The following is a 23,767-nucleotide window of genomic DNA, read 5'->3' as shown; positions in this document are numbered from 1 at the left end:
GGCTGTTCTGGTTACAGTGTGAAACCGCAGGAGAGTGTGGACGTTTCCCTTAAAACCTGCCCCCACCCCACACTGTGACAGAGTAAAAGCGCTGAGATGGACTGTCATAGAACATTAAAAAATGAATCCTTGGGTGGCTGGTACTGCTCGCTGCTAACCTTCTTGGGTAGGCAGCAGGCCCCCTGCCACCCTCCACAGCTGGAAGAAAGTCCCACTTTTGAAAACTTTTAGCCAAACTCCTGCTCTGGGGAATGGGCTGCTACAGGCGAGTGAGGTGAAACGCTGCAGGAAGAACAAACTATTACTTCGATACTGCTTAATTGCTACAGCCGAGCTGCTTGATTTGGTAGCAGTTGCAAACAGCAAGTGCCTTTAAGTGAAGTAATTTTGCTGTCATCTGTAACAGTAAAACCAGAGTAAACATTGTCCATACCAGTAGCCCTGCCTAGAACTAGCCTTCAGGCTGAGGAGCTCATCCTTCAGGTACGAGTTTGATTTTTCCAAAACCACAGTTGAATGTTTGTGGAAGCCATTTCACAGCAACACACCCTTGCACGAGGATGAAGCTGGGAATACCAGCCAACATACCAGTGCAGCAGAATGGGCTCTGCAGGGCTGTTGAATGGCAGAAGGCTGAACTTGTTCCCATAGCTGAATGTTGGTCACCAGTAGCACCATACTCCTGTACCTGCACTCTTGGATGCTTGGGGTTTTTTTTCCTGAGGTTTAGAGAAGGCCTAGGAATCCTGGAGCAGGATATTACAGTACTGCAGAGGCAAATAGGGGGTGGTGTCAGCTCTGTATGAAGCAGGACTGTTAAGATCTGGTGTTGCTTCTGTGTGTGCATGCCAGCCAGGGCAAGCAAATACTGTTCCTGTTTGGCCTGGCTGTGGAGTGAAATGGGAACAGATGCCATTTTTCACCTGAGGCTTCCATTCGGCTTTCCAAATGGTATCCTCAGGAATAAATGATTTCTCAACCATCAGGGAGTGCAGTGTTTTAGATGCAAGCTAGGGCTCAAGCAGGGTCTGTACGACTCTTCCCCACGCACATGTTAACTCCACCTGAGCTATCCTGAAGCGAAGGTGAGGGCAAGGACAGCCACTGCTGTAGCAGCTGGTAATTAGCAGCAGCCACCCTGCTAGAGGGAGAACTTTTGAAACATCCTCATACCTTCCCTTGGTAGCAGACTGGGCAAGTCTGGGAAGGGAGCAAAGCACAACTCAATGCCAGGGGATACTGAACTATGAGCATACCCCCTCCTGCCTCATCCCCTGGGCTGCAGTGCCAGCACAGGGGTTTTACTACTTGCTTCCTTCAGCAACTACGTTCAGCCCCTGAAAGTGGTGCAAGCCTCTACAACAGCTCCATCTCCCCTTAAGAGTAAAGGCATAAAATACTAAATGATTGAGCTAGTATGAGCCAGTCCAAGCCCCCAGGTGAAGAGCAGAGCTGTTGCTCCCCAGTTGCACACTGCAAGCTCCCGACAGTCCAGCTGGAACTGCCTTTGAGACAGCAGTCTCTACCACAAGGATGAGACCCACATTAAATGCAGGTGACAAGCACCAAACACAGTAGCAGTGCTGCTGTTAATGACCCCAGACCTCTGCATGAGGTATGGCAAGAGCCACCCCCAGCAGCAGCTGAAGAGCAGTTCCTTGTCCAACCTCCTCCCTACTGCTGCCCAAAGCTTGGCCCTAGTAGCCCTCTGCCTCTACCCCCAAGTCCCAGCCCACCCCCCTTTCCTCTTAATACTCTGATGGAGTGGAAAGACTGAAAAAGAAAGGTAGCACTACAAGAGTTTTAGTCCAGGGGTTTATTGTGGAGTCCACTCGCTTCAGCACTGCAGAGGGGAAAAAAGGAAAAAGCTCCTTGTCTTTGACAGCACTGTGGAGTGGGGCAATTTTACCACTGATGCTGTAAAGGGCAATGGGGAAGGGAACCAAATCACTACTCCCACCCCACAGTGTTTAGCAATGCCTCCTGGGTCACTCTAGTTTAACAGTCACTTCCAGCTCCCCCTTCTGTAGCTTATAAGGGACTATTGTTATGACGATGTATTAATTGCGGCACCATCAGCAAGGAAAGTCACTTACCCAACCCACTAAAATGCACAAACATGGGGAAGAGAGAAGAGGGACAAGGCAAACACACGCTCTCATACAGAGGAAGAGGCTTTGTTAAGTCACACACAGGGGCTCATTACCATTCTTTCACTACCTGGACATCTCGTAAAGCAACAATGACCACAGTGGTCCCTCTGAAAGCCTGGGGCTGGATGCCCATGCACAGCTGCAGTGCTGCAGTCTAGAGGTGGAGTTATCAACCCCTGCTGACAAATTAATGCCCCAAGAGAACTATTGTTCCTTGCTGGCCTTTGAGACACAGCAGCGTAGGCCAGAACATGCCATAAGGAAAACTTTTAAGGCAAAAATCACCTGGCACTCCGATTTCCTTGCTAATCTGATAATAGCCGTTGTCAGCTGCAAAAGACGAGCCAAACTGGCAAACACCTTGCCCTAGTTTATCACACTTACATCCTTCAGTAACTTGTCCACGGTGAGATGGGGACACCTGTACACAGGCAGCTACAGCCCAGCTTCCCAAAGCAACAGCTGGTCAGGACAACAGTAAGGCCCTTGGTCACACTTTACTGCCAAAGGAGAAGGTGTGACCAAGCAGACCAGGTCAGATAGGTGTAACAAGAGCTCCTGCTTTCCCGAACGTACTGCTACTTAAACGTGACCTGCAGGTTCTGCTTGTGACCATCAAGCTGTACAGAAAACCTGAATTTCCTAAAAGGAGTACCTAAATGTATTATCTTCTGCCCCAGAACTGCCAATTTATAAGTAATATCACAAAGAAGTAGTACTATTTGGACAACCAGGACATAAAGGAAGATTTCTAAAAATATTTACTTCAGTAGTTTACATTCCAGAAGTATTCTTAATACCCTCAGGTGAGAAGTTTACCGGTCCTTTAATGAAGCGGACACAGACCAGCCTTCACACATTCCTTGTTTTTCCCATCTGTTACTGCCCTTTGTAGACATTTTTGCAAGTCAAATCATCATGTGTACAAGCACCTCCAGACAGGTTTGCAGCTTCACTGAGCTCCAAGGAGGTGCAAATAAAAACACAAGGTACAGAACACCGTAACATTCAAGACCAAACAGTAAGAGTGAGGGCTGGTACTGGTGCCCCTTCAGTCTAAACGGTGCCCTGTAGTGACAAACAGGCACACCCCTGCAGGACAGCCGACTGCTGCACTACACTTGTCTCATCAGTGCCTGTCACAGCCTCTCTTCCTGCTTTTCACCGTACCAGCCTATGACCTGCTTCAGCTACCCAAGTATTAACAGAAACAGCAGGGTTATCATAAAATATTTCTTACGTTAGAAATGCACAGTTTATTTCAATGCACCAATAAAAAAAGCCCAACATCTCCAAATCACAGAACGTTAACACAACAAAAGTCTTGCATTAGTCTACTCTTAAGACTTTTAAGAGATCCAGATTCATGCCAATTGTTAGTCAAGAGAAACATCCTTCTAGGACTAAGCCCTTACATTTATAAAGACACCACAAAATCCCTTATAATAATGTAAACAAAATAAATTTTCTTCTTAAACTTTTTAAATTCGAATCCATTCTTTCTGGACTTGTACTCCTTCAAGGGCTTCCTGATGGTGAGTGACTGAAAAGGAAATAAAAAGATTAAAAGCAACTGCTACAGCAAGACCAACAGAAGCTGCACGCTACCCCAGGCTTCCTCTGCTCAGGAGCCCCCCTCCCCCCTGCCTCATAGCACCCCTCCCCACACTTGTTTTCCCTTGCAGTTCATGAATAAGGAGAGAAGTGTTTTATTTTACACCTTTTTAATTAACAACTTCTTCAAGCTCGAAAAGGGCAGGCAAAATGAGAGACATCAGCTGCAACAGCTAGATGAGACCTCAAGCCCACTCAGGAAGCACCCTGGAGCCTGCATGCCTGCTGGGCAGAGAAATTCTCACTGCCATAAGCGGTGCAGCTCCAGCTTGGGGCTGGCCACGGGGCACCATCTCAGACCACACGCTTCTCTGGTTACATGGGAAAACTTGCTGCTTACTTCACACTGCAGAGCAAAGCTTGGCAGCTGTACAACCGGGAGCCTGCTGTGAGGAGCCACCAGCAGGGATTTAACCCTACCATGTAGTCACAGTTTACTTCATGCCTTACATTACCCGCTTCTTCCCCCGATCCTAACTTCCTCAGGAACTTTGGGATAGTTGATTCTCATTTGCCCGCATTTTCTGTTGCTCTTTAAAATCTCACTGAAGTAGGTCACCTCAGAGTTACTATGGTGAAGTCCTGACTACCAGCAGTAGGATAGTGCCCATAATTCATCTTTTCACAGTTCACAAATTAAGACAGGCAAAAAACTTTTTAAGCTTTTATCCTTGCACAAGTAAACTTCTACAGCAATCACTCAGGACACTAGTTCTATGTAACTGTATGGAATGCTCCAGTTTTTAAGATATTCCTACCTTCTCTTTGGAGATGGTGATCTGGACTTCGAGCGACTGTTTAAAAACAAACAAAAAACCACAACACCACAATCAATGTGGTAAACTTGTATACATTCAGTAACCACTTTTAACCATTTACAAACAGTGAGAACAAGCTGATGTTGTTAAATATACGCTAAAAGACACCACCCTTAATGCTGCTGATAGCAAGAATACCAAACTACTTTAAGCAAGAAGCTGCAGTTGAGAAGGCAAACCGCTGAAAGCTGGAGCCCTTGGGAAAAGAGTAACACACAGCTTCAAAGCAGCTCTGAAGTGATGACAATAATCCTGCAAAGCAGGAGCAGGGAATCAAGTAGAGGAGAATCGGAAGACTGAGAACTACAGGCAGTTGAGAACAAAGTTAGGGAAAAGATATGCCCCAAATCCTGTCAAAAATACTTTTTGTCACAATCAGGTCAAACAAAACACCCGTATCCACAATCCTTCTAGAACTGCCTGCTGTCCCACGAAAAACAGCTATAATAAAAAAGTATATAAAATATTTTAAATTCAGCTACTAAAAACCCAACCAAACAACAAAAAACTAAAACTCTCTTCCACATGCAATTGAAACATTGGCCCAAGCAGAGATTTTGAATCATGGGAAAAAAAACCCAACCCACCCAAAAACCTACACAGTGCTACTTGTATTTATATGCTCACCTTTTAGCAGGTAAGCCAGATTTAGATCTACCATGGGACCCAGACCTACAAGAGGAGAAAAGTAAAGCTCAGCAAAGCAGCCAGTGGCATGCACGTACAAAGAAAATCTGCTAAACCAGCAACAGCAAATTCATACGACACAGCACCACAAACCAGAGAAGGCGGCTCTGGTGCTGCAGGCTTTTCTTGTGACATCTCAGGAGAATCCTGCAGCTCTTATTGCAGAGACCCCACTTCTCAGAAGGTAAAGAGTAGAAGCACAAGAAGCTCCCCAGCAAAGCTTCAGCTACCGCTTTCACAAATCAGAAGGCCCTGTAGCAGGCTCCCAGACTTTGTCCCCACCTGCAAGTATCCCCTCCATAAAGGGAAGAATAGTTTCACATGTCATCTTAGAAAAATCTTTTAACAGCACATCAAGAGTCTGGAATCAGCCACAAGGAAGCATGTGTGCTGAAGTTCCCAGTGCCACTTTTATTCAAGTGTAATACAGCTTTTTTCATCACTTATCCCCATTGAAAACATTTCAGTTCTCTCTGATATCTGGCTACTAACGTGTAAACTATTCCCAGTTCATTTTAAGGATTAAAATCTACAGTGAGATTTTTCCTCCCACATTTATCATCCTACTTCACCAACTCAAGCATTTGCTGTCACTTAGAAAACATTTGTCAGAATTCAGGCATGCGGTGTTACTGAACATCAGAAAGCCCAGTGTTCAAGGTAGTCAGTTGTCTAATAGACTTGGCCAAAAAAGTAAGAAACTTTTATTCTCTTACTGCTCAGAACTGTGTTGAAGCATAACCAAGATTCACCTTTACCCGGCCTATTAATGTACAGAAATACTATGTGGACAAGGCTGGCAGAAGTTAACATGCCGCTACTTTGAAACCTTCCTGGCCACTATGCTGAGCCATCGTCCCTCCCAGCTCCCAGCACTATAACCAGTAATTTGGTACTGCACCACAGTACACAGGACAGAGTCGCTCTACCCAAAACTACCCAGAACTTGTACTTTGTGGCATAACCATGACTTCCTTTTGGAAGAAATACAGCAAGGCAGCACACAAGAACTGCCAGCAAACTCTCCTTCTGAGAGGCACAGCAGCAAAGCAGGACTGCAGATCAGAAGCTCTAGAAGCAGCATCGGTTACGTCCTAGTGTTTTGCTGTAGTAGCAGAGGACCAGCACTGGCTGGAGTTTTCATAATGCTTCCATAACTCCAGTCCTGAACTACCACTTCTCACCACCGCAACTGCAAACTTCTGCACAATTCAGCATTCCTCAGAAATTTCAGTATGAGTGTAAAGTCTTTCATGCAGGAGCATTGCTGTCCTAGAACCAGAAGTCACCAAGAACATCAGCCGTATCCAGACTTTTTTTCCACAACAGCAGCATGCGATCTGAGCCTGGCTAGTCATCTCTTGCATTACAGGCCTCTGTAAGTCAAGTCAGGACGGCTCTAGCAACAATCATCATCCTGTTAAAGGCTCAGTATGCAAATGCTGCAGGCAGACCCCTAAAAACCAGTTGTCTTCCCCTGTTCTAATGCAAAATGAAACACAACTTCTTCCAACTTATCAGCTCTTGAGTCCATCACATTCTTATCCTACCCTTTCACCCTTCTTCCAACTAAGGCTTATCACAAAGGGCAGAGGAAAACAATACAGAAACATTCAACTCTACACCCATTTTCCTCAATTTCCCTATCAGCCTGGAAAATACAGAGATCCAGAAAACCAGGCCTACATGTCAGAGAAGTCCTTCAAAACACTACCTGTGGCATTAGGACTTGCAGCCCTGTTCACATTCAGCCCTCTGAAGTGTCCTACTCCATGTAACGTAGGTCTTAGCACTACAGCAGTTTAATTTGATCTAACTCTCCAAACTGGAACTGACAAAGCTGTAAGCAAGAGTTCAGTCAATAGCAGCAACCTTCTCATCGCTTCCCCCCCATCCCCAGAAAAACCTCTGCAGCATTTCCTGCAGGACACAAGGTCAGATATTCTCTACATGCATAGGCATTAACTAGTTCTCAGAACTTCTCTCCACAAACCTGAAGTCATACACATGCTTTGTTTACGGCTACACATACTGTATGCAATAGCCACAGGCGAAAGCAAACTCACAAGAAATCAACCACTGCTTTAGTTTGAAAAAACGCATACATTATTAACCTTAAGTGCAAATACCGCTATACTGCACAACCTTCTAATCCCTTCCAGCCCAACTCCCCTGGGGAAGGTAGAGGGGAAAAAAAAAAGGCCAACCCACAAAACCAAACCCCAAACTATTATCAGTTTGAACTAAAACAAGTATCTTACCTGCTTCGAGGCCATACAACAGACCGGGACCTTGAGCGTGATCTGGACCTAGATCTAAAAGAGAAGCAGTGAAAGCTCAACTACTACTGTATGATCTGTACAGCTCAGGTAGTATTCTTCGATATTTATGGTACTGACCCCAGAGAATTTTGTTGGAACTACTCATTTTGCAGAAGTAACTTTTACTATTAGAAAACTGTAGTACATCTGGCAGCACTACCATCCACACAAAAAATCACGCTGCCCTAAACCACTAAGCATAATTACTCCCTGTATCCTTGAAGCTGAAGTAGGAAACCTTAACCATAGATCAAGACCACATTGATATGGTACAAAAAAAGCCCATAAAAAGCTGTTCCAAAGTTATATGCCTAAATTTTCAACTTCAAAGAAGGCATTCAGATTAGCTCTCAGGGATGCAACACCAGGAAGGTTCCTGCAAACACATGGACTGCAAAATAAAAACTTAGTTGAGTCCAACAGTTATGTTCCCTTCAACAATGTTCTGGACTCAACAGAAAACACATACCTTGATCTCCTTAAAGAACCAGACCGAGACCTGCGGGGTGAAAACGATCTATACCTTCGAGGAGAGACTGACCTGGACCTGCGGTAGGAAGCTGACCTAGACCTACAAAACAAAGGGAGGAAAAACAAACAAACAACAAGATTACTGCAAGGTACTGTTCACAATGACAACAGAGAGCGCAGATGCAGAGGCAGGAGTAAGAAAAAGAATGAAACACAACAGCCAGAAGCTTACCTCCTACCACGACTCCGACTGCGTGACCGAGAATACCTCCTTCCTCGGGACCTCGAACGGGATCTAGACCGGGACCTGGTTTTAGGTTAGAGAAAACAGGTATCAGGAAACAGCTGATGCAGCGATCAATGCACGTGAGGCCCTGCTGAAGTCAAAACTGATTTCAGACAACTAAAAAGAAGGGGGGGGGGGGGGGGGGGAGGGGGGACACCAAACAAACAAATGAAAACAACAAACCAAACCAACAAAAACACACCACTAGCATCTGTCAGTTGGAAAAATCTCTGGGCCTACTTGTCTTGAGCATTTTACTACCTAGAAAAATGTTAAAAGCTGAATTACATTGCAGAATTACATTAGAATAGAAAACACTGTAATGTGTATTTAAAATAAACCTTGCAAGTTTGCAGGTCGACCCTCTTTGGCCCAAGGTCTAGCAGATCTAGACGATCTAGAAGTATCTATAGCCGATCGCTGCATCTAGGTGTTCTCTTCAATCTAACGACGATCAAACTGACAGCCCAATGAGCCAGGGTGAGGCTTGATTGACGCAAGAAGATTTTTCTAGGTGGGAATGTGGTCAATCTGGTGTTCCTCTTTCTAAACCGGAGGGGGGCCCCAATTGAAAGCCAAATTTACTGTTACGGCGATCACCGTCTCAAATTTTCTGCCCTTAAAGAATAAGGTGAAGCTACGTGTAGATGGCTCGAGGGGATCTGGCCTCTTATGCTGATCACCTCAAGGTCTAGGAGGATCTTAAGTGTCGGATTTGCAAGGCGCCTCAGCATGAAATCTTAAGGCTCGTGACATTCTGAATCAAGGCGACTGACTCAAACGAAGAAACCTGAAAGGTTTTGACCAGGTTGATTATTAAGATATTAACATTTTATATGTATTAGCAAAAAAAAAAAAATCGTGATATACACCTGTTGACTTACAACATTAAGAGTTAAAAGAAAACTGGCGTAACATTCTGTTCTTTGCTAACAAGAGCTATACAGAAGCAAACTGGTGAAGCAACCCAGTGGCCCCACACGTACCTGCTCCTCCTTCGGCGACTATAGCGGTGACAATCATAAGCATAGTGGCCTTTCTCACCACACTCGTAGCATCTGTCATTAGGGTCAAAGGGGCGCCGTGCAGGAGGCCTGTCATAACGGGAGCGACGAGGCATCCCCGTTGACACTTCCACTCTAACCCTCGAGCCACATATTATCCTGCAAGACATGGTATGTATTAATCACAGAAATGCTTTTTTCCCCTGTGCTCATCACACACAGAAGATGTACCGATGATTAGTGCGGGCTGAGGAGATCAGAAACCGCAGGCAGACTAGTAAAGGAGGGTTTAGGCACGCACGTACTTCCCATCAAGGCCAAGCACAGCATCTTCAGCATCCCTTGGGTCTTCGAACTCCACGAAGGCAAACCCCGGCGGGTTCCTCGCGATCCACACGGTTCTCAGCGGCCCGTAGTAGCTGAAGGCTCTCTCCAGCTCGCCCTTGCCCGCGCCCGTGCCCAGGTTCCCCACGTACACCTTGGTCTCTGCCGGGGGGGACGCCATGTCAGGGCTGGCGCCTGGGCTCGCACCGCGCCCGCAGGGCGCAAGCGCGACTCTGGACACGAGGCCGCGCGCACGACGCGACCGCCGTGGCCCCTCCCCCCGCCGTCCGCAGGCGCCACCATCTTTGACGCCGCCATCTTTGACGCCGCCTCCATTTTGGTGCGCTCTCGCCGGTGCCGCGCTTTCCCTCCCTACGCCCTCATCAAGGCCCGCTCTTCGCCGGACCCGCGGCCACGGTCTCACGGCAGCGGCGGCAGCCTGCCCCCAGCGTCTCCCTCCTCAGCCCCATCTTCTCTCACAGCCGGCCGCCCCAAGCAACGGCCACTTCCCACCGCCAGCTCGGCGCGAACGTCGCCGCGGCCGCCCGCTCCCCCAGTGGCGGCCCCCACTCGCCTCCCTTCGCCCCTACCGTAACGCCCGTAGCGCGACATCTTCCCAGCTGCAGGCCGAGCCCCAAGCGCGACCCTTATATAGAGAGAGCCGCCGCTGCGACTGCGCGCCGCGCCCCTACGGCCGCACAGTGGGGCAGGGCTCTGGTCGCTTGGCAACGCGGGGCGGGGCGGCACGACGCAGGTCTCGCGAGAACGGCGGTGGCTCGGGCGCGCCGGCGCATTGTGGCGCGGGGCGGTGCTGACGGGAGGGGCGCGGCCAGGGTGTCCCGTGGGGTCACTCTTTCCCCAGGCGACGTCCCTACGGTGCGACGAGGGACCGGGAGGGTAGCGGGAACCGCTCGTTCGAGTCACCGCCCTCCACGTGAGACCAGTAACTGAGCTCCCGGCCGCGCTGAGGGTGGAAGTGAAGGAGCCGGGCAGGCTCCTCACGCCCTGGCGAGGCGGCAGGAGGCGGTATCGCCCTGACGGCCCGGTGTGCTCAAGCTGCTCGGGGCATCCCGCGGGCAGGGTCTGAGCCGCTGCCAGCTCTCTTGCCGTATACAACCCGACGAGCCTTGGGTGCTCAGGAGTCCAGGCACTGGTCAGCCGCCTCATCGGGACGGGCAGCTGGAGCATCCATGCGTTGGCTTTTACCAGCCTTTTCAGGGAGACGCGCAGAGAAGCCTGAGAAAAATCAGCATGAGCCTGACCGATCCAAAGTAATTTTAAATAAAACACAGCAGGAATTAGGAGGGCCTTTTACTAACAAGGGTTAGGCAGACTTTTTAACTGCATTTGAGCACACTAAGGTGTTTTGGTGCTGTCTCATAACAAGACCAAATCAATACACTACGAAATAAATGAGGGCTCTTAAAGCTCCAGGAATCTCAGGAATAATCACAGTGATTCTTGCACTGTGTGTTGCCATAAGGTAGAAACAAAGCATTAAGAAACACAAACTTACTGAATTGCAAGAAATTCTCTTTACAGGTAATAAAGGTCTTCCAATCACTGCTGAAGTAACAGACACAGCTAGGAAATGTTTTTAAAACGTGCCATTTGCCCGCTAACTTTCCCAAGTTTTACAAACTTGGATGTACATTATAATTCAAGTTCTAAAACAGGAGAACAGTTGTGGGAAGAAAAAAAAAACAAAACAAAAAAGCTTTCTAAACAATTGTTTCCTCTGGTTTGGGAAATCCTAAAATCCAGAGTCCACAATTCTCTTTCTGGAAAAAAAATAAATAAAAAATTGGGTAAGCAGTTCAAACAAATGTGCCTACACCACTAGATTTTAATACATCATCATTATCCAATGACTTGCTTTCAATAAAAAATAGTGCATGGAAAATGCTTCACGCTTTTAGTTTATACTGCTTGCTCTATCCATTTCTTAACACATAAAAACCAGGCAAAAGTACCTAAACCCAGCGTTTTTGCAAACAGCAAATATTGATACCCAGGACCATTCCTACAACAGGGCAGGCAGACCCATTCCTAAAGAGAGCTGCTTTCAACAGTAGACATCACTGTTGTTTTTCAAGATAGCCCTGTATCAAGCCCTGAACCCGAGACAGAATAATCTCATTGGAGCTGCTGCACTCTCCTGGGCCGTACGGTGGGTCAATAGTTAATACCCCTGCCACACACAGTGTTCTTCCCAATTCACCTTGCTCTGTGACGGGGATGTGGTTTGTTTCTAGCCAAGTCTTCAAGTCGTGCTTCCTCTTTTCAAGCTCTTCTGGGCAGTAGGCTTTGCTTTCTTCAGGCACAAATATGCAAGCAAGCTGCTGCTTCATTTCATCATCCCCTTCTTCCAGTATTTCGACTTCCTGGACAGCATGGCCCAAGACAACGGATACAGACACTTTTTCCTTCTCCAGGAATGTTGCAAGGACAATACTGCCAAGGGAAGAAGGAAACATGAGTCACTGTACTCAAGACTGAGACACACAGGCCAAGATTCTTGGAGCTGAGTGCTCATTAGCATCAGCAGAACTCAGGTATTTAGGCAGTATCGAGGACCCAGCTCTCTTCTTGAAAAGCATGCTGCCATACCCTTAAACCACTGAAAACCTGGGGCTTTGTGGGTAACTTCTGGCTTTGAATTTGAAACTCCTCTAGATACTATCAAGCAGAACGTTACTTTAGAAAAAGCGAACTGTACATTAAAATCAGCGCTGGGAATCTAAACACTTCTGTGCAGCACTCCCAATCTTGCTGAAGAGCCTTAAGTCTTGGTTTGAAACCAATGATACCTTGATACATCCAGCGCTTTGAATGCTGAAGGCAACGGTGGCAGCTAACACCACCAGAACCTTTTAATGACAAATTACTAATATTTAATTATTGATTATTACTGAAAGAGTAATTTTTAATTTTTTTTTTAAATGAGTGTTGCTAGTTTCTTAACTGAAAACCATAGCTTGAGTATTACAATGGGAACACACCGCAGCAGGTTCAGGCTGGTGTTGTAGCAGCCTGGTCTTTTCCCAAGGGCATTTACATTCCAGAAGTCCTAAAATACAGGTAGGAAAGCAGCTGGTTATATTTCTAGGATCTCTTCCCCATATATCAACAGAGGATCAGAAACCATTTTCTTCCTCTTGTGGGAAGAAAAAATCCAGAATTTGATGCCAGCACTTTGCTAATCTACTGTTGCCACCATTAGCAGAATCGATGACTTTTGGGGAAATACACAGTGAAATATGCCTTGATTTTAGACGGGGCCATCCCCAGAATCACTCACAGCTGTGCACACCTTTCCAACCAAAATGATAAGCAACTCCAAGAGAAGACTAGAGTATCGGAGCTACTCCAGAGTTGAAGCAACAATCAATTCTTCTGAAACACATCAGAAGGTGGCTATTTTAATGTCTAGCTTCCATCTTGTGCTCATGTGGGACAAGCTCACAATCAAAAAGGTATGAGAAAGCTTGGGCAGGAAGGAGCCAAATTTCTGCCTGTTCCCTGGTGCATTCTGCCTTTCAAACCCTGTTTTCAAGTTACTCACTTGAGACACTAAAGACCTGTGGTACCACTTTCTGCCCCGCGACCGCACTGATTTTCCCTGCTTCGACTCCAAAGCAGCAACTACACCCTCACGGGTGTCCAGCTGGAGGGAAAAGCAGTTCATCAATGTGAGAACGCTGGACAAAGGATAAGGGTTTCAACACCTAAAGCATTAAAAACATTCCTGCACTCCTGCCCTCTTTGTGAAGGAGGGCTTGGTACATTGTTAAAAGCAGTCCTAAACACGTGGATATAATTTGAAGTACTAACCTCAGGTCCACAATAAAGTCAGCGTGAACCCAGATGTTATCCATTCCCCAAATTTATCAGTCCTCTGAATGAGATTAAAGAGGATTTAGGTGAAATGGCCTCAATGAATCTTGCTTTCTCTTAGGCCTTGCCAATTAAAAAAACAGGACGCACAGGCCCAACATGCAGTTTTTGCTCCAAACAAGTCTGCTTCAGTCTTGGGATCTTTTCTCTTCCTGAAAAACTTGTTTTCTCTTAGCTTTACAGAAACAAAAGCTTTGGTACTTACCTGGCAGAAACTGGATCAACTGTTAAGATCCAGCCTTCATACTGATGTTTCTCAGCTGCAGCAACTTTCACCAGTTTGTTCACATATGTTTCCCAGTCTAGAGGGCTCTTCCTTTGCCAGTCATTCATATTTCCTATGTCCAGAACCTAGAAAACAGCCAGAGCAATTAGCAGAAGCAATGAATCATTTTGCTTTCTCCTTCACATCAGAACCAAGTTTGCCTCCAGGTAAAAGATCTTCCCTCCGTCTTAAGCACAATTTGCTTTTTTTAAAAGCAAAATGCGCACAAGTGGTTTACAGATCACTGCCATTCTGTAATTTCCCACCCAGTTCACTTGTCTTTAAAGACACGTGGAAAAGCCTCAAAAATCGCTGTTCTGCTAACTTACCACTTTCCCATCGCATCAAACACTCCATTTATTGCTCTGCCCTCTTACAAAACCTTCGGGATGGATCCCTGTTCTGTAAGGGCTGAAGTTTACCACCTTTGCTCTGGGTGCCAGCACATCCCTGGCGCCCAAGCCCCCCCCTCACTGCCCATGGCTGAGCGCCATCAAGCCGGGGCCTGGCTCCATCCTCATCCCCTGCAGCAGGGCAAGCAGCCACTGCCGCTCTGCTCTTTTCCCCACACCAGTTGCGCCACTGCTGCACCAAAGCCACCCTTTGTCAGTTCGGGGCCACCCTAGTCTTTGTCTTCATCCCAGCATCCCTCCGCAAAAGGGGCTGGAGAGAGACGGGGGCAGAGCAGCGCAGGGAGGACAAAGGCCTGGAAGAAGCCCCTTTTTTGTGAAGTTTCAATTCAATTTCCACAGTGATTTATGAATGGCTTATGCCGCTGTATTCAGCTAGTTTTCTTCCAGTTATAGTTTATTATAAAGCAGGGATTAGCAAATCTAATTGTTTTCACTGTAAGAGCAAGCAATACAATAGGAAAAGCTTAGCTTCTGCTTGAAAGAAAAGTGGTGGAAAGAAGGAAAGTGGTTTGTTTTTATATATGCATAACACATTTTAGTTCTTCAGTCTAAATCGCTTCCTAACTGGTACTCTTCCAGATCACAGACTGGAGGGTGGCTTGCTCAAAGTCCCTTTTGAGCAAAATACTCCAAACACCTTCAGTTTTAATTCTTGCTAGTCTTGGTCCCTACTGATGTTTTTTTCTTCTCCATTGTTGCCAGTGTAGCTATTTAACCGTGCAGCCCTAGTGGTTTTTTTATCCTGACATCAATAAGCCGAATCTTATACGTACAAGCCTCTTTCGTGGTCACTACAGCTCTCCCACCGTACACTCAACCTCACGGTCACAAACAGGTGACCAACTCCAGTAACTGTCCCAGTGGGAGCTCCTGGCGCAGCCCGAGCCGTAAATACGCAATTCGGGAGACAAGGGCCTCTCCTCCGCTGAGAACGGCTCCGCCACTATCGCTGCGCTGCGCTCCCAAGCCTTGCAGCTCCCTTTCGGGAAGATGGGCGCAGGCCCGTCCCCCCAGCACCGGCAGACCCGAGGGAGCGGCACTTCTTAGGCGCTGCTGGCCGCTGCTCCGGCACCACCCTCCCGTCGCCCTCCCCTCCGCCGCTGCCGGAAGCTCCCCGCGGTGGCGCAGCGGTTACCGGGCGGCCTCCCCCCGCCCCGAGGCCGGTGCTTCCCAACTTTTGTCCTTTCAAGAAGAAGCTAAGATTTACCCACGCGTTGATCGCTCTTAAAACGACCTCCGGCGCCGGCCCTGCCGCACCGTCGCCCGCCAGGCGCCACAGGCCGCCCCCGGCCGTCGCCGTGAACCTACGGCACGCTACCCGCCCCAGCCCTCCCGCCCCCCCACCCCGCGCTCGCCACGGCGCCGCACGCATGCGCGTCGCCTGGGGGAGGAGGGCAGGGGCGCACGGGCGCAAGCGCAGGGTGCGGCGCGTGCGCGCGGAGAAGCGGTTGGCGGAGCCGTTAGGATGTCGCGTTACGGCCGCTATGGAGGCGGTAAGTTCCTGCGGCGTCCCCAGAGGCGGGCGGCTGCGCGGAGGGGAGGGTGAGGGAGGTTTGGGGAAGGGGTGATTATCGCGGGGAGCGGCGCGGCCGGTGGTCGGTGGGTGGGTGAGGGGGAAGGCAGGCGAGGCGGCCGTTGCCGTTGCTGCCGTGGTCGCCGCCGCCATTTTGCGTCAGCGGCCGTGGGGGAGGGGGCGCGCCCGCATCTGCCGCTGCTCGTGGTGAAGGCGCGAGCGGGCCGCGCGAAACAAGATGGCGGCGCCCGAAGGGGGTGGGGGCCCCGCTTCCGCGCGCGGCCGGAGCCCACTCTTGCTCCGGCGCTGACACCGGCTTCGCTCCCCCCCGGCAGAGACCAAGGTGTACGTGGGGAACCTGGGCACGGGCGCGGGCAAGGGCGAGCTGGAGAGAGCCTTCAGCTACTACGGGCCGCTGAGAACCGTGTGGATCGCGAGGAACCCGCCGGGGTTTGCCTTCGTGGAGTTCGAAGACCCAAGGGATGCTGAAGATGCTGTCCGTGGACTTGACGGCAAGTACGTGTGCATCTCGGATATTTCCGGGAGCGACAGGCGGGTTTAGGAGCAGGGATTCCTCTCTGGTGTTTTTCCTTTTTGTAGTTCTGCCATAAACATTAACGATTAACTTAGAGCTATCATGGACTTGTTGCAGGGTGATATGTGGCTCGAGGGTTAGAGTGGAAGTGTCAACGGGGATGCCTCGTCGCTCCCGTTACGACAGGCCTCCTGCACGGCGCCCCTTTGACCCTAATGATAGATGCTACGAGTGTGGTGAGAAAGGCCACTATGCTTATGATTGTCACCGCTATAGTCGCCGAAGGAGGAGCAGGTACGTGTGGGGCCAGAGTGACTGGGTTGCTTCACCAGTTTGCTTCTGTATAGCTCTTGTTAGCAAAGAACAGAATGTTACGCCAGTTTTCTTTTAATTTTAACGCTAGAATAAATGTATAGGTGTATATTACAATTTGTTGCTATTTCTATAAAATGTTAATATCTTAATAATCAACCTGGTCAAAACCTTTCAGGTTTCTTCGTTTGAGTCAGTCGCCTTGATTCAGAATGTCACGAGCCTTAAGATTTCATGCTGAGGCGCCTTGCAAATCCGACACTTAAGATCCTCCTAGACCTTGAGGTGATCAGCATAAGAGGCCAGATCCCCTCGAGCCATCTACACGTAGCTTCACCTTATTCTTTAAGGGCAGAAAATTTGAGACGGTGATCGCCGTAACAGTAAATTTGGCTTTCAATTGGGGCCCCCCTCCGGTTTAGAAAGAGGAACACCAGATTGACCACATTCCCACCTAGAAAAATCTTCTTGCGTCAATCAAGCCTCACCCTGGCTCATTGGGCTGTCAGTTTGATCGTCGTTAGATTGAAGAGAACACCTAGATGCAGCGATCGGCTATAGATACTTCTAGATCGTCTAGATCTGCTAGACCTTGGGCCAAAGAGGGTCGACCTGCAAACTTGCAAGGTTTATTTTAAATACACATTACAGTGTTTTCTATTCTAATGTAATTCTGCAATGTAATTCAGCTTTTAACATTTTTCTAGGTAGTAAAATGCTCAAGACAAGTAGGCCCAGAGATTTTTCCAACTGACAGATGCTAGTTCTTTAGTTGTCTGAAATCAGTTTTGACTTCAGCAGGGCCTCACGTGCATTGATCGCTGTGTCAGCTGTTTCCTGATACCTGTTTTCTCTAACCTAAAACCAGGTCCCGGTCTAGATCCCGTTCGAGGTCCCGAGGAAGGAGATATTCTCGGTCACGCAGTCGGAGTCGTGGTAGGAGGTAGGCTTCAGTTTTTCTTTTATTCCTGTTTACTGCTTTTGCTCTGAAAATGCTGCACTTGTACAACTCTTTAATTGACTTCTTTGCAGGTCCAGATCAGCTTCGTATCGTAGGTCCCGGTCTATTTCTCCTCGTAGGTCTAGGTCTGTGTCTCCCCGCCGGTCCCGGTCTGGTTCCTTGAAGAGATCAAGGTAATTAGTAGTAATTTTTAAGATGTTGTTTGCTTTGTTTTTTTTTCTGTTTTTTTTGTTTTAGTTAAGTGATTCGAAAAGTTTTTGGACAGCAGAGTTCAAAAGATGTTGATCTCTAGAAATCAGACTTTAGCATGGTTTAAAACGTTTGTGGTGATTGTAGTTGAATTGACAGGCATGGTGTAGTTTTGAGACCTCACATGGCTGTGTATCTGATCATGGATTTTGACGTCTAAAACACCTAATGATTGTGCAGGTTTTAAGTTCAACGTGTATATGTTAATCTGAGCAGTACTGTAATTGTGATCACTTCTAGTTGAGTTGACTTCTTTAATTTTGCTTTAAATTGTCTTAATTTTTTTATTTCAGGTCTAGGTCAAGATCCAGATCTAGATCCAGATCTGTTACATGGCCCCGAAGCAGGTAAGATCTCTTCTGTGACTGCAGATACTTAGTAAAAGTTGCTTAAAAGTCTGTTTAGGCTTTCTAACAGCTGTTAACATTTTCAGAAAAAGCTATGTTTTCTCCCTGCTAACTTAGGCATCTGTAGTTTTAAAAAGCAGTGCAGAAAATGGTTCTTTCTCTTTTTATTGTTTTACGTATCACTGATATCCAGGTCCTAATAGTCATCCTAAGTACTGTTTTGATCAGGTTGCATTAACAGCAAACAAATTTAGAATTGATCTGAGAAGTTGTGGTTTTTTCTTTGTGTAGCACACATGAGATTGCGGATTCTAGCCTTTATTTGTCAGAGAAATCAGGGTGCCCTTCCGGTGGCGTGTTAAAGTGTAAATGCATGTAGCCAGGCGAGCTGTGAAGGGCTTGCTGGTGCTGTGCTTGTTACAGCTGTTTCCAGCTCTGTTGAATAACATGTCAGTCTGCAGGAATGGAATTACACTTGAGATAAACGCCTGTCAGAATTATTTTGCACCGACAAATGTGCCAGAAGAGTGACAATCAAATTTTAAAGGAGCACGGGATGTGATTTGTTCTCTTAAGCTGTAGTTTAATCCTCCCGTAGTAAGTGAATGCAGCTTGTGCTTTGTGCAGCCTCATCCAGGCAGCGTGGCTGATGTAGATTGATGGGATGTCCTTGGTGAGCTGTCACAGGGGAACAAGAGTAAACTGAAGGTCAGCTCTGATGGAGATGGTCCTGCTCTTGCCCAGCCCGTTCCTGGGCCTACTGTTCTGGTAGGCTGCTGGCTGCTCTTTGATGTACTTAACATAATAGTCAACCACAAAGAAATGCAAAAAAATCAAGGGAAGCTTAAGCTGAAGGGAGTAAGTGGAAAAGCCTTCAGCTAAAGGTGGGAGATTCAGTGCTGAAAAGTGGTGGGGTTTTCTGAGCGTGGGACAGTGAGCAGCGACAGGAGTTTTCAGGGAGTGGAGAGATGAAGACTAGAAGATGGCTTAGTGAAGACCAGAAACTCACACGAACAGTCCAGAAGCTAGGAAAAAGAGAAAGGAAATTCCCTGAGGCCATAGAGCAATGCCTTTCACAGATCAGGTACACTGTCTCTACCTGTTGCTAAGATCTGTTAAAGCTTAATACCGGTTGTTCCGATGTGACTTACTCGTGGTTCATCACCGTTCACTGTCAGTGATGTGCAGAAGACAGCTACGGTCAGCAGGCTTTCAAAGAGAAAAACATTTTGATTTTACCACCGTTGTTTTCTTTTTTTTTTTTTTTTTTTTTTTTTTTTTTTAGTACCAGGGTGGGTTTCTGCAGTATGAAGGGTGATTTTAGTGACATTTCTAGACTATTGTGTGACACCTTTTATTTTAAGTAGAGATGAAGAAGCTGAGGAAGAGGAAGTTACAGATGTGCAAGTACAGAGAAGTGGCAAAATATGTGTGCTTAACTCTAGTGAAGTCACTGTTAAACTTCCACGAGGCCATTGAAAGATGGTTTCTTTCCAGAAGGATCAAAGGAATGCGTAGCACCCCGAGACGGGTTCTTGATTCGTAAGGAAGGCAGCCTGAGTAGGTATTACGTGATGTTTTCTGGTGTGACAGCATCAAAGTGTACACCTGGAGGTTGTTGTGGAAAGTAGGACGCTTCCTTTGGGAACCTAAAATTTTTGGTTATTTTTTTTTAGGCAGTATTACTGTTCTTACGTTGCAGCAGTCTTATCTCAAAGACTGACATTTTTAACAGTCTTTTCACAAGGATTAAGTTCAGGTGTTTGAAAAAATACTGTGAGCAAGTGCATACATAAGATGAAGTGCACTGAGGAGAAGGTATTTGTAGGAGCATGCTGCCTGCAGCCACTTTCAGCTGTGGTAGGTGTCACTCCAGCCTAATAAAACTTGCAAGCTTAGAGCGTGGCTTTTTGTTAGCTTTGCGAAAATACTGGTCAGGATTTGGGTTGTTTGTGGGTGCCTGCCACCTGCACCAGCAAACACCAGTCATCAGCCAGGGACCAAAGTACAGAGCAACACAAGCAGCATCCATTTGAAAAGCTTTCTTCTGAAACTTAGCAGGAGAAGCCCTGGAAACATGCAGGACTCTGTTTAAGAGGACATTTCTTACACACTTAGCCTGAGTCTTGCTGGCTCAAATGTGGGAGCATGCGTGCCACCGGCTTCCCTGCTGAGCCGTGGTTTTTTTCTTCTTGTAGGTCTAGGTCTCATGGCAGATCAAAATCTGGCTCACCAGCTAAGAGGTAAGCATACAGAGATTACGCCTGCAGTAGTGTCTAGAGTTTAAGCATTAGGTTCGCATGATTAACAGAGCCTGGTCCTTTAGAAAAAAATCCCCCGAAACCGGGTGCCCAGCTAATCTGTTTGTGATATGACTGAGATGATAACATTTCCCCTGCAGCTATTTGGAATACGTTCCTTTACCCATCCTGCTGTTTTCATGAACTCTTTGTCGTTTCCAACATAGGACTGATTTTTTTGTGTCTGTGCTCAGTTCTGTTCGTTTTTTCTATCTGTCAGATAAAGGGCTTCAGGTTGATTAACACTTGATAAAACAGCAGGAGTCTTTGGTGATGTTTTTTCTCAAAGCCTCACCTCAGGCTAACCAGCCCATGTTTTCCCCTTTTGTCTGCTGAAGGCAGTCGCTTAAAATTAATCTCCACACTAAATGAATTGCGAATCACTGTTGGCAAACGTTGATTTGAAAACTGTTGTTCTAAAGAGCTTCTGGCTAGTATTTCCTGAATAATTCCATTGCTGTCTAAGATGCTTATTTTTTTGAATATGAAAGTTCCATTTGACCTTGAAGCTGCATTGATGATACTCTGTTTTGACAGTCGGTCAAAGTCCCGATCGCCGTCTCCAAAGAGAAGGTATGTTGGTCTCCCTACTAATAGCATAGACCCCGTAGAGCTGGCATTTTAGTATCTGCAGTGATCTCTGCTGAGGAGTTTGGCTGCTGCTTGTAGGAAAATAGTGGAAAGGTATTTTGCCGAGATCTCTGTGGCAGAAATAATGTTGTGATTGTGGTTTTGCAGACATACATCCATGTAGTAATTCCTCGGAGTACTAGTTACGTAGCAGCGTTATGTCTTGCCTTTGTCTGCTCCTGTGTTCCTTTCAGTTTGCCAATAGTTTTGTTGCACAGAGACTTTCTGCTGGTGAGCTTAAAGCATGTCATAAACGTGAGAATCGTCTTTGAGTCTCGTTAAAAGCTGCAGCGAGATTGGGGAAGATAGAGTGGAGTAACCTGGCATAGCAGTCAGGAATAGGAGGTTTTCTCTGCTGTCTTCACTGCTGTTACTCACGTTATTATTTTCCCTGATAAGTTGGAGAATGTTTTATCTCTGTGCGTGTGTGTGTGTGCGCATATATGTGTAGTGACAGAATCAGCAGCATCTTTTGCCCTAGTTTGAACTCTTTAGTAGTTCATTTCTACAACTTCAGTATTTGCGGGGAGGGGATGTATCCTAGTAAGACTAGCTGTAGGCCTGCCACGGTGTGTCCCTCGCCTTGGTGATCCTTCTGCCCTGCAAACTAAACAGGACTTCTGCACTTGGGTTTGCTTCCCATAGAAACACGGCTGTGTGCAGTGTGACGTCACCACCGCAAGGGACTTGAATAAATGCCTGTAAATGTGGAGTGATCACGTAATAGGTTTTGATACGCTGCAGTGTCAGAACAGTGAAGAAGTATCCCGCGTCCGCGGAGGTCACTACTAGTAGTACCCTTTAGGTGACTTTGCAACGATCACATAAAGTATTGTCATTATTATATATGTAATATTAACATTAACTCATTGACCCATTAACTTTGTCAATAGTGATCAGTTATTTTATTAAAAACAAAGGCTTAAATGGCACCGGAGTAGTCTTGGTACCTCCTGTTGCTTTTTCCTGTGTTTGTGAGTCCCAAATGACTCTGAGATGTTAACTGTGGATTCTTTTCCTTTCAGTCATTCACCATCAGGAAGCCCTCAAAGAAGTGCAAGTCCTGAAAGAATGGATTAAAGTTATGAAGTTAATCTTTTAGGAAGAAAGTTATTTTGCTTACATTATTATAAGGGATTTTGTGGTGTCTTTGTAAATGTAAGAATGTAGATAGAACAGTATATCAACTGAAATTTGGCATGGTCTGGGTCTCCTGAGTTACCACACCAATAGACTAGCACAGGTCTCTTTTTACTGTATGAATTAACTTCCTGTGATACGGAAATGTGGGACTTTTTTATTGGCACATTGAAATAAAATGTGTATTTTTAACTAAAACTCCTTTGTAGTAACCCTGCTGCTTCTGTTAACGTTTGGGTAATGTTAGCTGCGTGCGATGTGATGTGGATGAAAAATGCCTAAAACGGGAACAACTAACATCGGTGTCTTCTCTAACTAGTCACTTCTCACATGTACTGCTGAGTGGTCTTCGGCGAAAGGATCGGTTTCTGCTCGCTTTGAAATGGAATTTAAAATCCATCTGCTTGGAGATGGCTAGAAATTGGCATATGCCCCTTTTATTCCTTTATGGTCTTTAGTGGGCATTCACTTTTCTCCCTCCTCTAGTTACTCTGCAAAATTTTCGCTCTGATGTTTGACTCATCGAGATACCAGATGCCTAGAAATTTAAGGATGAGCTTCTATTTGAAACGCTGATGTCTTTTAAATGAATAACATCTGCGGAGGCTTCTAAACGTAATAGAAATTGGTAATAACTTGACAATCGCTACTTGTGCTTGTTGCATTTTTTTTTAGTTCCTTAGGCTGTTAATACAAAGGAAACCTCTTAAAGTGTCTGGGTGCGTGTGTTCCTTTTTTGAGGGAAGATGTAAGGTCTCCTGACCGACTTCCTGAAGGACCTTAGGAAAATGTGTTTAAGAGGCAGAAGAAAGCTGTTACTAGTCTTTCTGCAGCTCACTCAAACATTCCCCCTTGAAGGGAAGGCTCCTTGCAGCTGACCTCAGGAATTCTAACCTGCTTCACGGAAATTGGTATGGTCTTTAAGCAGCCCGGATCCTGGAAACAATTTTGTGAAGTGAAGCTAATTTCTTCCAGCAAATGCACACCTGCAGGATGAGTGATTTGTGTATAGGTGTGGAAAAGTCTCTGTCCTCATTCTGTAGTCAAGTGTTGCATAATAAGGTACTTTGTTGACACAGATCACAGTGAAAGACTGGAAACAATGTTAGACTGAACGAACAAACTGGTAGGCGGAGAGGGAAAAAGCAACATTTTTATTTTTTTTTTAACTGCAGTGGGATATAAGCAGAAATAAACGCGGTTGTGGCAGTAAACAAGCACCGAAATGGAAAGTGGGCTTCTGATGAAATCTGTCATGGCAGTTTGCTTCCAGTGTGTTCACCACAGGAGAGCATCTTAAAAAAAAAAAATGACAAGATTTAACTTTGATCCCGCCCTGGGTAACCCATGATTTTCAAAAACCAGGTTTCCTGTGAACTTTATGGAGCTTTTTCAGTGTATGAATAAACAGTCCAGCATCTGAACGTACTGTCATGCTGCAGCATTGTCTGGCCTTTATGCCTAGTCCTGGCTGTTGTGCTTGGTGGCTGCCTGGGCACTCTTGGCTGCTTAGCAATGGGGATTAAT

General features: G+C 46.5%; 3 protein-coding genes across 9 annotated transcripts; 1 reads left to right on the top strand and 2 right to left on the bottom strand.

Annotated features, from left to right (window-relative positions):
* Positions 1 to 2,896: 2,896 nt before the first annotated feature.
* Positions 2,897 to 10,364, bottom strand: LOC104342730 (serine/arginine-rich splicing factor 7-like). 2 transcript variants are annotated; one of them, XM_086482318.1, is made up of 9 exons: positions 10,269 to 10,364; positions 9,660 to 9,840; positions 9,337 to 9,513; positions 8,297 to 8,371; positions 8,063 to 8,164; positions 7,534 to 7,587; positions 5,213 to 5,257; positions 4,526 to 4,561; positions 2,897 to 3,696 (listed from the first exon to the last, which is right to left on the bottom strand). In XM_086482318.1, exons 1-9 carry the CDS (start codon positions 10,288 to 10,290, stop codon positions 3,672 to 3,674), a joined length of 717 nt encoding a protein of 238 aa, XP_086338444.1. In that variant the 5' UTR covers positions 10,291 to 10,364; the 3' UTR covers positions 2,897 to 3,671. The 2 variants fall into 2 exon arrangements, with proteins under 2 accessions (XP_086338444.1, XP_086338445.1); XM_086482319.1 differs by lacking the exon at positions 5,213 to 5,257.
* A 751-nt stretch (positions 10,365 to 11,115) lies between these two features.
* GEMIN6 (gem nuclear organelle associated protein 6) lies at positions 11,116 to 13,921 on the bottom strand. Its single transcript, XM_009953386.2, has 2 exons — positions 13,781 to 13,921; positions 11,116 to 12,132 (listed from the first exon to the last, which is right to left on the bottom strand). The coding sequence occupies exons 1-2, from the start codon at positions 13,906 to 13,908 to the stop codon at positions 11,757 to 11,759; spliced, it is 504 nt and encodes a 167-aa protein (XP_009951688.1). The 5' UTR covers positions 13,909 to 13,921; the 3' UTR covers positions 11,116 to 11,756.
* A 1,776-nt stretch (positions 13,922 to 15,697) lies between these two features.
* LOC104345575 (serine/arginine-rich splicing factor 7) lies at positions 15,698 to 22,438 on the top strand. 6 transcript variants are annotated; one of them, XM_086482313.1, is made up of 9 exons: positions 15,698 to 15,746; positions 16,102 to 16,282; positions 16,419 to 16,595; positions 17,482 to 17,556; positions 17,646 to 17,747; positions 18,123 to 18,170; positions 20,369 to 20,413; positions 21,008 to 21,043; positions 22,126 to 22,438. In XM_086482313.1, the coding sequence occupies exons 1-9, from the start codon at positions 15,719 to 15,721 to the stop codon at positions 22,178 to 22,180; spliced, it is 747 nt and encodes a 248-aa protein (XP_086338439.1). In that variant the 5' UTR covers positions 15,698 to 15,718; the 3' UTR covers positions 22,181 to 22,438. The 6 variants fall into 6 exon arrangements, with proteins under 6 accessions (XP_086338439.1, XP_086338438.1, XP_086338440.1 ...); XM_086482312.1 differs by having other exon boundaries at positions 18,117 to 18,170; XM_086482314.1 differs by lacking the exon at positions 20,369 to 20,413 and having other exon boundaries at positions 18,117 to 18,170.
* The last annotated feature ends 1,329 nt before the right edge of the window (positions 22,439 to 23,767 follow it).

Source organism: Leptosomus discolor, chromosome 2, assembly GCF_034619465.1.
Source record: "Leptosomus discolor isolate bLepDis1 chromosome 2, bLepDis1.hap2, whole genome shotgun sequence".
NCBI classification, from domain to species: Eukaryota; Metazoa; Chordata; class Aves; order Leptosomiformes; family Leptosomidae; genus Leptosomus; species Leptosomus discolor.
This window is presented reverse-complemented; position numbering and strand designations above follow the sequence as displayed.